At 41.8% G+C, this 15,383-nt stretch overlaps 2 protein-coding genes across 7 annotated transcripts in view; both read left to right on the forward strand.

Annotated features, from left to right (window-relative positions):
* The window catches only part of LOC131446574 (mucin-2), a 34,205-nt gene extending 32,653 nt beyond the window's left edge, over positions 1–1,552 (forward strand). For 5 of the 6 annotated variants that reach the window (XM_058617895.1, XM_058617894.1, XM_058617898.1 and 2 more), the window contains exon 4: positions 580–1,552. In XM_058617895.1, coding sequence (XP_058473878.1) covers positions 580–772 — 193 coding nt within the window. In that variant the 3' untranslated portion in view covers positions 773–1,552. The remainder of the gene's footprint in view (positions 1–579) is intronic. The other variant, XR_009233943.1, reaches the window with a different exon arrangement.
* A 5,660-nt stretch (positions 1,553–7,212) lies between these two features.
* pcsk5a (proprotein convertase subtilisin/kexin type 5a) overlaps positions 7,213–15,383 on the forward strand; it is a 53,323-nt gene continuing 45,152 nt past the window's right edge. Inside the window, exons 1-9 of the mRNA XM_058618216.1 lie at positions 7,213–7,253; positions 10,190–10,643; positions 12,265–12,369; positions 13,547–13,705; positions 13,854–13,997; positions 14,301–14,377; positions 14,633–14,721; positions 14,818–14,990; positions 15,098–15,304. Coding sequence (XP_058474199.1) covers positions 10,452–10,643; positions 12,265–12,369; positions 13,547–13,705; positions 13,854–13,997; positions 14,301–14,377; positions 14,633–14,721; positions 14,818–14,990; positions 15,098–15,304 — 1,146 coding nt within the window. The 5' untranslated portion in view covers positions 7,213–7,253; positions 10,190–10,451. The remainder of the gene's footprint in view (positions 7,254–10,189; positions 10,644–12,264; positions 12,370–13,546; positions 13,706–13,853; positions 13,998–14,300; positions 14,378–14,632; positions 14,722–14,817; positions 14,991–15,097; positions 15,305–15,383) is intronic.

Consider the following 15,383-nt stretch of genomic DNA (forward strand, 5'->3'; position numbering starts at 1 on the left):
GAGGTGCATCAGAGTTCACATCTCATTTCAGCGGCGAAGCACCTCAGCTATTTACTGTCATGTGACTGACGATGCACCTTGCTGACTCTCCGTTTGGTGTCGACTGCGGTCCTGCATGGATCCCTCTTGGTGCTGCAGAATTTCTGCGGTACTCAGCATTTCTACTCTTGATTCACTTTATCAACGGCATCGTTATTGTGTGCTAGGAAGTGACGCATGCTGGAGTCTTTATGTCTTTTCTCGGGTGATTTTCACTCTCGTTCTCGGTTGCCTCTCGCACTGTCAAGGACTCTTGTAATTTGTCAATGTTCCTGCAATGGTTCGGTGGCTATTATAATGATTTTTATAGAGATTTATCTCCTGTATTTTCCTCCTCAGCGTTCACGACCTGCAACATTACTGCTTCTGTTCGCTGTCATCATTTTTGTGATGTTGTCGCTGTCTTGAGGAAGCACAACACTTGTTCAGAGTCAATGTGGTTAACGTAGTGGAGCGTTTAGCAGCTAAGGAGATTCATGTCGTTGAGAAACGCGTACGGTAACCACGTTGTTTCTCCCTTTTCTTTTTCGATCTCTCCAGCGTAGAGCACGACTTTCGCCTGCAGGAAGGGCAGGTCGTACGCACATGGAAGGTGGGCGACCCTCCGGAGGCCTCATCGCGACCCTCAACTCCCCAGCCCTCCACGCCCCACCAACAAGACTCACCCCAGCCTGTGCGACCCCCTGCCGCCGCCACCAAGAAGAACAGGAAGAAGTGCTTCTGGTTCCTCTGAGTTATGGAAGACGTTTGAACGGCAACTGTAATGCACTGCATACACTTTGTAAACGAAAAGAGCGAATATCTGGCTACGACGGTTTGATTGAGTGATCGGCGGAATTTAAATTCACATAAAACTGTCGGAGTTGATGGAAAGGTTTGACTGGGCCGCACATGTTGTAACCGCTCTTAAAAATGCCTCTTCAGCACTTTGATACTATGGTTTGGTACTGGTGCAGAGTAGTAAAAGTGCTGAAGTCAAATAAAAAGCGAGAGTTCAGTTCACAATATGAATCACAGTTAGGAAGCAATTAGGGGATATAAAGAGAATATATTGAGGGTGGAATCAGGGAAAGGTGCACCGTACAGCAGGCAATACAGTGGAGCGGGAAGAGCATATTTCTATAAAATAAAAAAAATGAAATGAACAATGTTTATCGTCGGAGAGAGAGGAAAAGACAGAGATGAAGGGTTTATCTCCATTAATGGACTTCATTAATCGGTCAGAACACCAGCTTTTATATCCAGAGACATTTAAAAAGAATTATTATGAAGTGTATTTAAAACTTTTATTATACTGTAATTGATGAAATCCTGTAACACACGTCTACGCGCACGTACAGCACACACACACACACACACACACACACACATAAACAACTGAACTGATACATTTACATACAAAGCAAGTATAAAATGAAAATGGGTGAACTGAGCTCTGTACATATCAGAGCTGTTCTGCTTGGATGCTTTATTTCAAATATGGATAACTGCTCTATAAAAGTATTTTACCACAGCTGCCTGGTGTGTGTGTGTCATCATTCTAGATCCACCGCGCGTCGTGTCATTAGAAAGGATTTAAAGAATCCCACCCTCACATTCTTTACATTAGATAACATATATGTTTTTTTTCATTTTTTACAGCAGAACAAGAATTATCAGCAACCTGCTCTTTAAATATTGAAACGATAAGTATGTGTTCTGCAGGGAAATGAACATTATTAGATTATTACAAAATGAGCCGTTCACTGGTGCTCGAGGAGCTCGTTTATGCAGAGTTTGGAACTGCTAAAAACTCATTAACATCAACTATTAAACAATGTTGTGTGTTTTACAAGTTTATCATTTGCTTTTTATAATATAACATAATATAATATTATATAAATGTGAAATGTTGTATAAAGTAACAAAATGGAAGCACGTTCCATCACTGACCACCATCATTAGACATTAGTAGAAACTAAATGACTGTTTCTTCTTCTTACAAAACAAAAATCACATCACGAGTGAGTGCAAAGCAAGAGAAGCCTCAGACGGGGCCCACTTTCCTGGACACTCCAGGGGAAGTCTCAGGAAATGAAGCCTCAGCTGTTTGATGGCTTCAAGAAGACCCAAATATTACTTATTAGTAATTCATGTCACACATAAGCTGCTTCTGTGAGGCTCTGAGGTGGCATGAGATTGTGGCCCAATTTATTCCAAACTTGAGAAGGTTGTAACCACTCCGTTTGTTTGCCTGCTTGTTTGCATTTGCACTGCCAGCTTCCACTCCGCTTCAAACAACAGCCAGATGGAAACTATATTGTTTTAGCTGGGTACCATTATTGGATGGAATCGGGAGTCTTAAGGCCTGGTGTTGAAACTGCCTCTTTTTTCCTCTTGCGTGGCTCTCTGGAGTACACACTCATGCCAATGTACACATGAGCTGATACACACACAGGCCCCATGTTCACTGACTCCACTGTGGGTTCCTGCTGTGCAGCACTGAGGTGTAGAAGTTGAAAAAGCCTTTGCCTCTTCAAAGTAAGCAACACACTCACATACGCAGAACTCCCGACACTCACCACCTCGCAAACCACACAACTCCACTTCACACACGCACACAATCGCACGGCAAACACATTGTTCTCCCAACAACATAATGCATTATCTCCCCCGCAAGTTGTTCCTCTCGCACAACCAGCCGCACGCTCCCTCCTTGTAGCTCTGCGTGTGCCGTGCAGTGCTGAGAGGAGTGTAGAGTTGTCAGTCATTAATCTGCTACAGCACAGCCTGTAATCCTGATGACAGAGCGGAGCGGGCTTACAGCGAGCAGAGAGGATCTGAGCCCAGCCTGGAGTGGGGAACAAAGGAGCCAGAGAAGACTGGCTTTGAATCCATAAAGAGAAAGGAAGTGTGTGTGTGTGTGTGTGAGGATTCTGGGGTGAGGTAGGTAACAATTCTGTCAGCAATGCTGCAGTGCTATTCATGAAAGAATGCTGGTGCACACAAAGGGGAGGAAAGATTTAACACAGAAAGCAACCTGGCCTCGTAGTGTGTCACACTGACACATCAGGTAAATGGGCTCCGGTCCAGACGGTTCATTATGGAGCTCCAGAGGAATATAGAGGCGTGCAGAGCAGGATTCTTTTTGAGGCCTCTTCAAAAAGAAACATCAAGGGTCAAAGTTGGTTCACACAAATGAAGGAGGAAAGAAAAATAATAACCATGTCTCGAGGCATCAACAAGCATGTGTAAATGGGTGTTTGAAAACAAGCGCGACTGCCCCGTATGTTGAGAACGGAAGCAGCAAAGCTAATACTGCATGAGTCATTGGGCTTCGGCTGCTATAGAGATATTATGTTTCACTTTGCCACATTACAACTAAAGAGGTCATTTCACACTCAGTCAGAGCGAGAACACAGAGGTGCTGGAGAGACGCAAGCTCTTCACCGTCCACAAAGTCATATTTGAAAGCGAGCGCAATAAATGATGCAAAATAAACTGTCTTTTCTTTATACTGGTGCTGATAAACAAGCCCCAAAGTTGCAATTATACTTCAAAAATAAGTATTTTCTTTGATCTGAGATAGGGATCTCATTAGTGGCCAGATAAAAAAAGGATCTGAATGCGGACCAGGGGATTTAAATTAAAAATACTCTCACATGTGTGCACACATGCACGTCATTGTCATACGATCAACACAAGATCTTTGGATAAACAGTGTCTATCCCTCCAGTTGAGTCCCAGAGATACGTGAATCATTTCTGCTGGCAGGCACCAGCACTTTACTGAGACCCCGTTGGTTGTCGCGTGTGCACGTGCGTAGTGAATAATAAATTAAAAGCGACCCATCGTCAAGACGGCCTGCCAAGCGTCTGAGTCAGCTGTGATCTAGCAGCAGATTGGGCTATTAAAAATATGGATAAATATATAAATAATAGAGAATAAATTCTCTGCTGTTACTGATACACTGTGACCAGGCTGAGAGGAACAAAGACGCGCTGAAAAACCTGGAAGGAAGGAAGAGCGTGCTGAATTCGTCAACAGAAAACTAGTTTCGGACATTGTGTCTTTCCAGGAAACTTCAGAGTGGGCAGACGCAGCGAGGACTTTAACAAAGAGTGGGATGGTGTGCAACAGGGGCCCAGACCAAATCCATGCTGGAGGAGGTTCAGACACACAAAAAAAAAAAAAAATCAGAGGAACTTCCCAAATGTACATAATTGGAGCTTAGAGGGACATCAACACAAGATGTAGAAAGTGATGTCAGTTTTTAATGAGCGTTTCAGTCCTCATATGTATGATTCAGGATATGTGAGCCACCCACCTTTGTGCCCTAAATGCATATAGCTCACTTTTGGAACTAGTCCTGTTCAGAACCACCTAAGCCAGAGGCCTCAAGGGTTAGGGTTAGGGTTAGGGTTTTAGGCTCACTTATTATATGTATCATAAAATAAATGTATTACATTTCAAGTAGAATTATATACACTACCAGTCAAATGTTTGGACACACTTCCTCATTCAAGTAAATGGAAAGGTGTGACTGGTAGTGCACATGAGTTTGTTTGGTGTTTTACTTACGGTTTTCCATATATTATTTAGTTAATTTATGAATCCGTTTACTTTTACATCATAAATTGAGTCAAGTGTTTTTTTTTATTATTGTGAACTATGTGCCATGTCATAACAAACACTTAATGAATATCGTTATTGCTTATCATGAATATTGTGAAGTGATTTTAAGCTCCCACAGCTCCCAACTGAGCAGTTGTTGTTGTTTTTTTTCAACAAACTCTGACCGGCCCCCTCATGACCAGACGAGATGCTCATTGGCCCCCAGGTCCAGACGAGATGCTCATTGGCCCCCAGGTCATTTGAGTTTGCGACCCCTGACCGAAGTTTTTTTTTCTCTGAATTCAGCCTCTGACACAGCAAATGTGCTGAGGCAGAGGACACCAGCAGAAAAAAGTGTTTGTCAAGGGAAAAAAGTTCATCTGCACTTGTCGCCCTTATGCTGCAACATAACGCTGCAAAGTGGCTGTGGTGCCTGCCCAGTGAAAGACACATAATGCTGGTACATTCCCTTTCAAATTGAAATTTGTATTTCCAATAATTGCTATTGTTGTTGAAACGTTCCAAAGTCACACTCTCAGAGAGTCTCAGAGTTCTACAAACCACTTGTCAGCGTTTTGGTTATCTTATCTAATGCATTTCTCAGACTGGCCTTTATTTAATTTCCTCATTTGCAGTTGAAACAACACATTCCTACCTACGCAGGCAAAATGAGATGTCAGTAGTAGGTCTAGGTGCTACATAAAGACAAAATGTTCAAGGCACAGATAAAGTGGCATCAAAAAGCTTTGGGATTCCTGTATTCAGGACTCCTTTAGCTTTTTACTGTCACAATCAAACTGTCACCACCCTCAGCTACGCCTGAAGCACTGCCAGCTCCGAGTGTGTACCTGAAATCTGCACCGTTTGATCCCTAGTAGTGGTTTTGTTTGACCTCTCAATAAACTTTTTTACCTTTCAGTCTTTTAAATGCCTCCCTCTGCCAACTGTTGGGTTCCTTTTATCACTTATCTGTTTAAGATTCCCAGTTTATCCACTGTGTGAAACAGCCAGCCATTATTGTGGCTGTGAGACCTGCAAAATGATGAGCTGCTTCACGACTTTGTCTCCGAGGCTGCTGCCCGGTCAAAGTATATTTCAGTAAGACTATTTCAAATAAGGCGTCTCCATTTCAGTGTTGTTTAAAGGCACAGCTTTATCAAAGTGCATTTTCTGATTTTGCCTACCTGCCTGGTTTTATTTAGATGAAATAGTTTGTTTTATTAATTGTTGTTTCTTTTAGGGTTAAGGTTAGAGATCTAATTGTACAGTGCTATAAATAAAGATTATTTTTCTTCCACCATTCCACATATGCCACCAGTGGAAGACCTTTGTTCCATCACCTGCTGTAATGATGCCACCCCTCTCCTGTCAGGAGTCTCTATCAATCCCGTTTCAAATTCTGCTCCAAGCAGTGATGGAAGGACACACTATTTCTCCTCCTTTGCCGGATAATTATCTCACCATATTCAACCCTTGCTGTCCCCAGCTGCCAAATCACCCATGTTGTGGAAGTCCCCACTGCACCCAGGGATATCAGATTCTGCAGCAATAAATGACACCCTGACTGGTGCAGTGAGTTATACTGTACCACCACAGACGCTTGCACCAAAGCCAGACTCCAGTATTAAGCTGACCACCAAATCCAACCATACCATACGAGTACCCAGCTACAGAATGACCTGGTTGTGCAACAGTGAGTTTGTTTACATGCATGTTAATAGTCTAATTTTAGTCAGACTAAGACAATAATTTGGTTTTCTTAATGTCATGTCAAGACATCAGTCTGACCAAATTTGAGCTAGTCTTATACCTGGATAATGCGATTCATAGTCCGATTACTCCTGCATGTGTACACTTAGTCAGACTGGAGTCGTACTTGGCGTTTGGTGCATGCACCAAAATTTCCCCCACAATCTTTGATCCGGAAGTAAAAGGAGACGCCGTATATAAACTGTGGTGAAGTCTTTCCTCGGACAACACAGCACAGCCTTTATCCATCTAATCTAATAAAGGTACGAAACATACTGAACCACAGCTCAATCCATCTCGTTTGTTTTTCTGTGACGTAAAGGTCAACAGGAAACTGATTCAATACACACTAGCTTATAGAGAAATACAGCGCCACCTACGGAGGCGGAGTCACGCGTATGTATGGTCTGACTCAGCAAGTTGTCCGATCGCCTGTCTACGGGCCTTAGCGCCCTGAAACTGTGCATGCAAACGTTGCTGAATGAGGAAACAGCCATTCACAAGGTCAAAAAGTGTCAGGCAAAGAATGAAACAAACTAAGTTTCCATGACATGCCATGCAGTAGAATTCAAGGTGCTGAAGTGAACGCCATGAGTTTACAGAAAGGCCTATTGAGCTAAGAATAAATAAAAGTTCAAGCCTTTGCTGCCTGCAGGGCAGTCAGTGTGCTTGGGAACACGCTTGACAGTCATTTTCAGGGGATTGTGTCACTGTTTGAGAGGAGCTTTCTCAACATCAAAGTCAGTTTCTCTGAAGAAACGTTAGATAACTTCAAAGACCTGTGACTGCCTTGCCGAGAGGTGCGTTTTCTTTGTTTTGTTTTTTTCTGCTGTTTTGTTTTCTACCCCGTTGAGGATTAGCTGATAAAGAGTGTGAGTACATATTGCATCATGACCTGCTCTTTTTAATGTAGTATTTAAAGGTAACAATGGACAATTGAACTTGACTTTAAATACTGAAATATTCAGACGGGGGGGATTCAAAGGGTGAAGCTTGGAGGGACCCTGTTTGAAGTGGATTTCTGATTTCCTGAAGCGGTTTGCCATGAATGAATGCAAAGACAAAACTGGATGAGTGCATTGTTCATAAATCCTTCTAATAAAAGCTGTTATCCACTGAACCATTCATGTTAAGCTTTTAGGTCCTTATAATAAGTTGTAATTCACAATTAATAAGCCACTTATAAGATGCTTATACACATAAAGAAGTCTATATTAGTGTTCATAAAAACAATATAAGAACATCAAGTGCTAAACAGTAGCCTTTGTTTTAGCACTTAAAGACGACCACACTAACAACATATTGTGTGTGTGTGTAGCTGCAATGGAGCATTGTTAACTTTTAATAAGCGCCTAATAAAAGGGCGTAGACATGCAGCAAAGGACCATGGGAAAAATCAAACTCCGGTCGCTGCAACGGGTGCTTCTTCCCCATGGAGCACCAGTAAATAAGTTGTGTACTAAGCTCTTATATGACTCAGATGTGCCTTAAAAGCAATCATAGTCTTAATCACGCTTTTATTAACACTAATATAACTTGTTTTATGTTCATAAGCATCCTGTAAGGTCTCACATGGCTTATTAATGGTTAATTACAGCCTATTATTAGGACCTCAAAAAAGAATTGTAAGTGTAAAATAAAGTATTCCCAAAATTCGCTCCCATTTAAGGTCATGAGGAAACACGTCAGGTATAAGCAGTTTTTCAGCACTTTCGGTGCAATAACTCTGACAAAATGGAGCAGCTGCTGCTTTATCAGACATGATCAGCTGTTGCGCTGACTTTTATTTCCCACAGCAATAAATCAGCGACAAGAGGCCGACGTCTGAAACTGCACTTAATTAGAAGCAGCTCCTCCAACATTGCGTGCGTCACATTATAAAAACCCCTTTAAGTGCCACATATATAATAGCAATAATCTCTGATTATTTATGTTATTACTGATGTGGCATAAGTTGAAGATCAGTGTCAGTCACTAATGCCATAATGTATGGGCTGGAATAACATGTACCTATAGTTCTTTAATTTTTACATCTCATATAGCTGAAATTTACACTAGCTCTTTATATCTTTATGATTCATCAGATGGAGGCTTTATTCACTGAGGAAAAATTAAGTCACTGTATGTAATTTACAGTATTAACCAGGTCCATAAAGCAGGGACATCATGTTCTGAGCCCTTCTTGGGAAATCAATTAATGCTATTTTAAAATAACATTACATGCAGTCATTTATAATGTATAACGCAAACAGGCCAGGATTTCTCTGCAGTCCTGAATAAAGATCGAATGGAAATGTTGCGTCACATATTCTAAGCCTCCTCCGTTTCCCCTCATATCTCGTAACGCGACACTGCGGCGTATGAGACGGGCTTTGATAAGCTACGCTGGCACTGGGTGTTGAGTTAAGACCGGCTTCCTCTGTGTTATGACACAATGTGAGAAGATGAATGGAGCTCCTCCAGCTTTGTAGATCTTACAATAGTTTTCACTTTGTTCATCTTATTAGCCAGTTTGCCCCTCAAGTTGCTCTGCGCTAATAACTGTGGTGTAAAAAAAAAAGAAGTAGTTCCACCACTCGTTTACTCAACTCAACAGTACGACTGCCTTTGCTTTTAAGAAGGCTACGTTTGTACCGCTCGCTCTTACAGCTCAGGATTGATTTCTTCACTAAAAGGCTACTAAACCAATGAGTCCTTTTTACAAACTCACTGATTAGATTTCAAAAAGAAAGTTCAAATAGTCATCTGAGTCACTCTTTTAGCCGACGCTCAGAACTTTTCAAACTGTGGGGAGCAATTTTCAAACTTTTCCCCCAGCAGTTTACTACCCTTTGGATATGTTTGCGGACTTTGCTCACGGGTTTAATTTGCTCTTTCTTAACAACAATGTAAATGAAGCTTTATTTAGAACCTTTTTGTCAGATATATTTATATCCAAGCTACTGCTGGTTGTAGAATCTGAGATTAGAACATTAAAATTTAACACTATACGCTTTTTCTCCTGATCACTCCAGACTGACCCAGTTAAAGCAGTAAATGTTTATATGTAGGGACATCGCTTTACAATACGTTGACTACTGTGGTGCCAAGAAGAGAGAAAGAAAGAAAGAAAGAAAGAAAGAAAGAAAGAAAGAAAGACTTTCGGCCAAAAAAAAGGTACACAATAAATAAAAAATAAGTGTGTTTTGCTCTATGCATGCACAAGGCCAATATACTATATAAGGCCTAAAAACAAAAAAATCTCTCTGTGCAGATTTTTCCTCCCTGATTAAAACAAACAAAACAAACAACCAAAGAAAGAAAATTCCGACATAAAATCAAGATAAAGTGATCATTAGACTATTTTTTTTAAATTTCCATGCACATACTGTGCACACATTATTTGTTCCAGAAAAAAAGTTGGTCGAAATGAAGCGAGAAAAGGCATGTAATGTAATTAATAATTTGGCAATTTAATCACTTGAAATCCATCTTTTTTTAAATACTGTGGTTTACTTCAAACTGTATTTAAGAGCAGTTCTTTTTGAAGAAAGTTACTTTCCAACACTGGTTCTAATGATAAATAAACATATGTATTTGTACATAGAGGATTAAACAAGTATGTGCTCCTATATAAACAAACATTAGTAGGTTATTGTTGATAATAATGTATTATAAGTATCTGTTCATGGCACAGGAAACCAGGTTGTGCGTGCACCAACCTTCATCCCATCTCTTCTTATATGGTAGGTCTGTGTAGTACAGTGACTGTATGAGCTAAGGCTGCACCTCCTGATAATGACATGTAGTTTTGGCTTGCGGCCCACAGGTCGGAGCCTTATAAAGGACACCAGCTGATCCCTGGCTCCCATTTTGAAGCAGTAACTGGACACCTGCCTGTTCCCAGTGAAGAAGAGTCTCGTCTTCACAACTTCAGCCGACACAGATCCTTCCGTTTCTGTGTGGAAACACCTGACGACACCTGCTTCTCCTGCCACAACAGAGGATTTAAAAAAAGAATAATAATTAAAAAAAACATTTTTAGAGGAGCACCATGACAAACATCAGGATGAGCAGAGAGTGAGCGCCGCATGACTCACCTGCACACAGGAGGCCTCTTCACCTCTGCAGACATGGTGCGTTCACTCACGCTATGTTTGGCATTTCTCCTTCACTTTGGTCATGCAACGATTTACACCAACGACTGGGCAATAAGGATGAGAGGCGACCTCGAGTCTGTGAACGCCATGGCAGAGAGATATGGATTCATCAATATGGGTCAGGTACGTGTAATGCAACACAAACAAGCAGCAGACATGGACACAGCCAGCATTTGCATTATTGATCCCCATTGTTGTCAAGGCTCTTAATTTCTCAGTCTGTCACTGTAATGCGTGGTCCCACACATTTGTAAGAGACACAGGACACTCAAAGGCAAGAAGACAATGTCAAAAATAAGACAATACCACTGCAGATAATCTACTGGAGAGACACTGTAAACCATTTTTTACTCGCTTAAGTGCTATATATAACATTTGAATGTACGTCTCTGTCAGTAAGCTGCATGATGCAGGGTTTACAAAGATGTCTTCTCTTTGGTGTTAAACATAATATCTACACAATGTGTTGTTGAATGTGTTACATTTTGTTCTTTTCCACTAAATAATTTGTTGGTAAAACAATAAAAATAGTTTCAAAGATTGTATAAAGCAAACAAACCGTATGGGTTAAGTGAAACCATCGCTTAAAATGCTGCAAAATTTGGTTAAACTATGTGAATGTTTTCTCCACCAATGGTGAAGATTTACTTTAATTGAGTCCTGAAGAACTGTTGATGTCAGAAGTCAGCAGCTGCTCATCTACATTACAAGTCTATTAAGCTGCCAGAAATGCCATTTCGTCCTCACATCTCTTAACCTTCCTTTCATCACCCCGACCTCGACAATATAATATTAATTATCCAAACTGTTAAAGCCTGGAGAACCAACATCACTGCCATTTCAATTAAGTTTTTCAGAGCACTTATTGGTGCTCATGTACGCCGCAGAAATAAAGAAAAGAGAAATCAATCGGGCCCAGTGCTCCCACACCAACAGAATGACCAAATAAAAACAAAAATCAATAAATGATAAAGCAAATAAATAAAATGGAGCAAGTAATAGAGCCACGGCCTACAAAATTCAGCTCACGTATTCCCTCGGGATAGGTGCTGTAATGAAAGTTGCAGGCTTTGGGTCTGTGTGTGTCACTGTGGCTGACTTGAACCAGAGAGCCACTTAGAAAAAAAACAAAAAACATTTTCAAGTGAGTAAAACCCAAGGTGAAATGATTTTAATTTGGCTGAGATTGAAGATAAAATAATCCCCTGGTTGCTTGAATTGTTGTTTTTCATGACCACTGAGAAGGGGTGTTGTCTGGCCTAGGCTAATTTATACTCCGAGGTATAATCTATCATAGGCCTTTAACCCCGGGTTTATTCTGGATTGAGGGTTACACCTGGTCTGCTTTACAGAGGCCCTTATTTTGAACCACCATGTTTTTACAATAGCCTACAATTGATAAACTAATACTGTAGGTATTGGAAGGGACATAAAGTGAGTGAAGGACATTATATATACTGCATATTGGTCTATTAAAAAAATTAAAAAAATAAAAAGGGGCTAACACAAACTGTTTAAGACACACAAACATACGGTAGATAAGCAGCAGTGTGGCTTAAGTCATGTGGCTCAGGTTGCCTTTGCCTGATAATCTATCACAGGTGTTAGGTAGCCACCTCCGTGAAAGACACCAAAGGCAGGTGAATAATTTAAACGACATTTAGCCCAGTGACAGAGCAGGGAGAGCAGCTGTCCTTCACACGACCACAAATTCATTTAGAGGATTTCATGTCTGTTTCACCAGATTGGCAACCTGAAGACGTATTACAGTTTTCGCCACCGCGAGACAGCCAATCGGTCCACTGTGTCCAACAAAGAGGTGACTGCAAGCGTTGCCAGGGAGACTAAGGTATAGTAACGGGATATGAGGATTGGAAGACTCTGCTGGATTATTAATCAGCTGCATGTCCCCCCTCCCTTTCTCCAGACACGGACACGTGAACACATGCATGTTCATGTGTTGGCCCCTCCCACACAAAAACACACAGTCCTGTCACATGATGGATTAAAATGTCCATTATCACACACCTCCATTTAGATGCTAATTGCTCATCGGACAAAGTTCAAACAGGAGAGAGTGTGCGATAGAGAGAGTGACATGAAGTTGATCTTCAGGAGGAATGTGTGCGCTACACTGGAAATGTTTCAGGATGCTTGATTTGACGAAGCAGCAACGTTACAGCGTGATTTATTTTTACATATTATAAATGAAATGTAGAGATATAGGCACACATACAGTATTAAAACCCCAGAGTGCACCGAGGCAGCGCTGCTGTTAAACTGTCTAATAAAACGTGTATTTATAATGTAGTCAGCTTTATAGTCAGACCAATTGGAAGCAACAAATATCAGCTATATTTCACCTCCTTACATCGCAAAAGAAATTATGTTTCAAAAACGCAGAGGAACAGCAGAGCCGGTGGTAAATGACCAAAGGCTTTGCCAAGGTAAAATTGTTCTCCCTGAGCGGATGGTGCACATTAACTCGCCAATCATCTCTGGAACTATGGCTTTATCCAACTATTATGTATGGATCATAATAGTTGGATAAAGCCTTTCCATAAAAAAAAACACATAACAGGCTGAAAAAAAAATACATTAGATCTTAATGATTACTCTAGTAAATTAGTTTTCCTCTTTGTACCACATTTCCATTACGCCTACATTTATCACAATGGTTTTTAACTCTGCTGCTGGCAAAAAAATGAAAGGTCAGTCAAGGAAGTCATCATCTGGGTATTTCCAATACAGAAATTCTCTGTGATCCATAAGTACAAAGTATTCTATGCCCAAGGAAAAGGTTGAATCAGCGGCAACTGGCCTTGGTTGTCGACACTTGACGTTTAACCTATGTGTGGTGGAGATTAAATACTTCATACAGATGCAGAGAAGCGTCTTGGGTGAGAGGGGAAAGGGCTTTGAGCACTTACATGTTCAGTAACCTTTAATTCAATGCTTCTTTGATAACCATGACCTCAGTGACTGACAATCTTGACTGTTAAATAGGCTGTATGTTTCTTTTTAAGGTGGAATGGCTCCAGCAGCAGGTAGTGCAGAAAAGAGCAAAGCGGAACTCCGTCTTGGCAGACATGAAAATCAAAGGTCTTCCTGCTGCCCATGCTCAGTCCATCAGCAGCCACTCTCTGCACTTCAATGACCCAGTGTGGAGCAGCCTGTGGTACATAGTGAGTCAGATTTCTTTTTTCTTTTATTTTCCCAACATAAGCCTGAATCACAGACACGTTAACCCAGACAGACAGAGTCTAAAATAGATCCTGATTTATTCTTTTATTTCCATGGGCTTAGTCTGATGTCCCACTGTTTGCTCCACAGCACTGCAGTGATGAGTCCAAGGGCTGCCTGTCTCACATGAACATCGCCGCGGCCTGGGACAGAGGGTACACGGGGAAGGGTGTGGTGGTGTCCGTCCTAGACGATGGCATTGAGAGAGAGCATCCAGAGCTGAAGCCAAATTACGTAAGTGCCCCGGGATGGGACGCCCTTCTCGGTAAGGAGACATTAATCATAAGTAATTTGGCAGAGCTCTTAGACTAAGAGGGCAGAGCTGAGACAGATATTGCAGGCAGCTGAGGCAGAGCTTTTGGGCCAAAGGTTTGGAAAGGCCAGCTAAAAGGAATTGGAATAGACATTAAACGTCTGATCCACTTAACTCTGCAATGGACTGGTGAATAATGCTCTTTGTGATTTGCCTGATATAACGGAGACTGATAGCCGTTGGCATCTTGTTATGTGCCGCTGCTAACTATCCATCTAATTCAGGATCCTCTTGCCAGCTATGATGTGAACGGACAAGACCGAGATCCGTCGCCACATTATTCACGCACTGCTGATAACTAGTGAGCACTTCTTTCTTTTTTTATTATCTAGATCTATCTTTGCACCTGCTACCTTGTTTCCTTTTCCAGTCACAATTCTAATTATTGCACACACCCCAACACCACCACCAGTAATTACTTGCACATATGAATATGCAAATACCACAGTCTGAATTCTGTCTTCTCACTGGTTTGATGTAACGGAAATAGCCTTGTCTTCACCTCATGCATATGCATCTAACCTCATGTTCTGATGTTCTCCTCCTCTCTCTGAAGCCATGGGACTCAGTGTGCGGGGATAGTTGTTGCCGCTTCAAATAACTCTCAGTGCACGGTGGGAGTCTCTTTCCATGCACGGATAGGCGGTGAGTCCATGCATGGCGTTTGAATGCTGAAGGACATTTTGAGGACAGAGTTTTGGTTTCAAACATCTCTGCTCTTCTGCCCTCGTTAACCTGTAGGTGTCCGTATGCTGGATGGAGACGTGACAGACATCACCGAGGCCCAGTCACTGAGCTTCAAACCGGAGTATATTCATATATACTTAGCTAGCTGGGGTCCAGTAGATGATGGCGTCACATTAGAGGGACCCGGGCCTCTGGCTCAAATTGCTTTACAGAACGGCATTAAATCAGTGAGCGAGAAAAAGAGAAAGACTTGTTGGCTGTGTGTGTGTGTGTGTGTTAGTGTATATCTGTGTCCTTACCTGTGTCCTCACTCTGCTCCCTAAATGAATCTCAGGGCCGACATGGAAGGGGCTCTGTTTTTGTCTGGGCCTCAGGGAACGGAGGGCGAAAAGGTGACCACTGCTCCTGTGACGGCTACAGCAACAGCATCTACACCATCTCCATCAGCAGCAGCACTTGGCGTGGACGGCCGCCAGGTCACCTGGAGCAGTGCACCTCCATACTGGCCACGGCTTACACTGGCGGAGAAGGCGAGGGGATGGTGAGGAGAAGCTGCTTCAAATCAGAGGGAAAATCTTTCGTATTTAGTCATTAAGTATACGTAAGACCTTTGTAAATAT

This window comes from Solea solea, chromosome 19 (assembly GCF_958295425.1).
Source record: "Solea solea chromosome 19, fSolSol10.1, whole genome shotgun sequence".
In the NCBI taxonomy this organism is placed as follows: Eukaryota; Metazoa; Chordata; class Actinopteri; order Pleuronectiformes; family Soleidae; genus Solea; species Solea solea.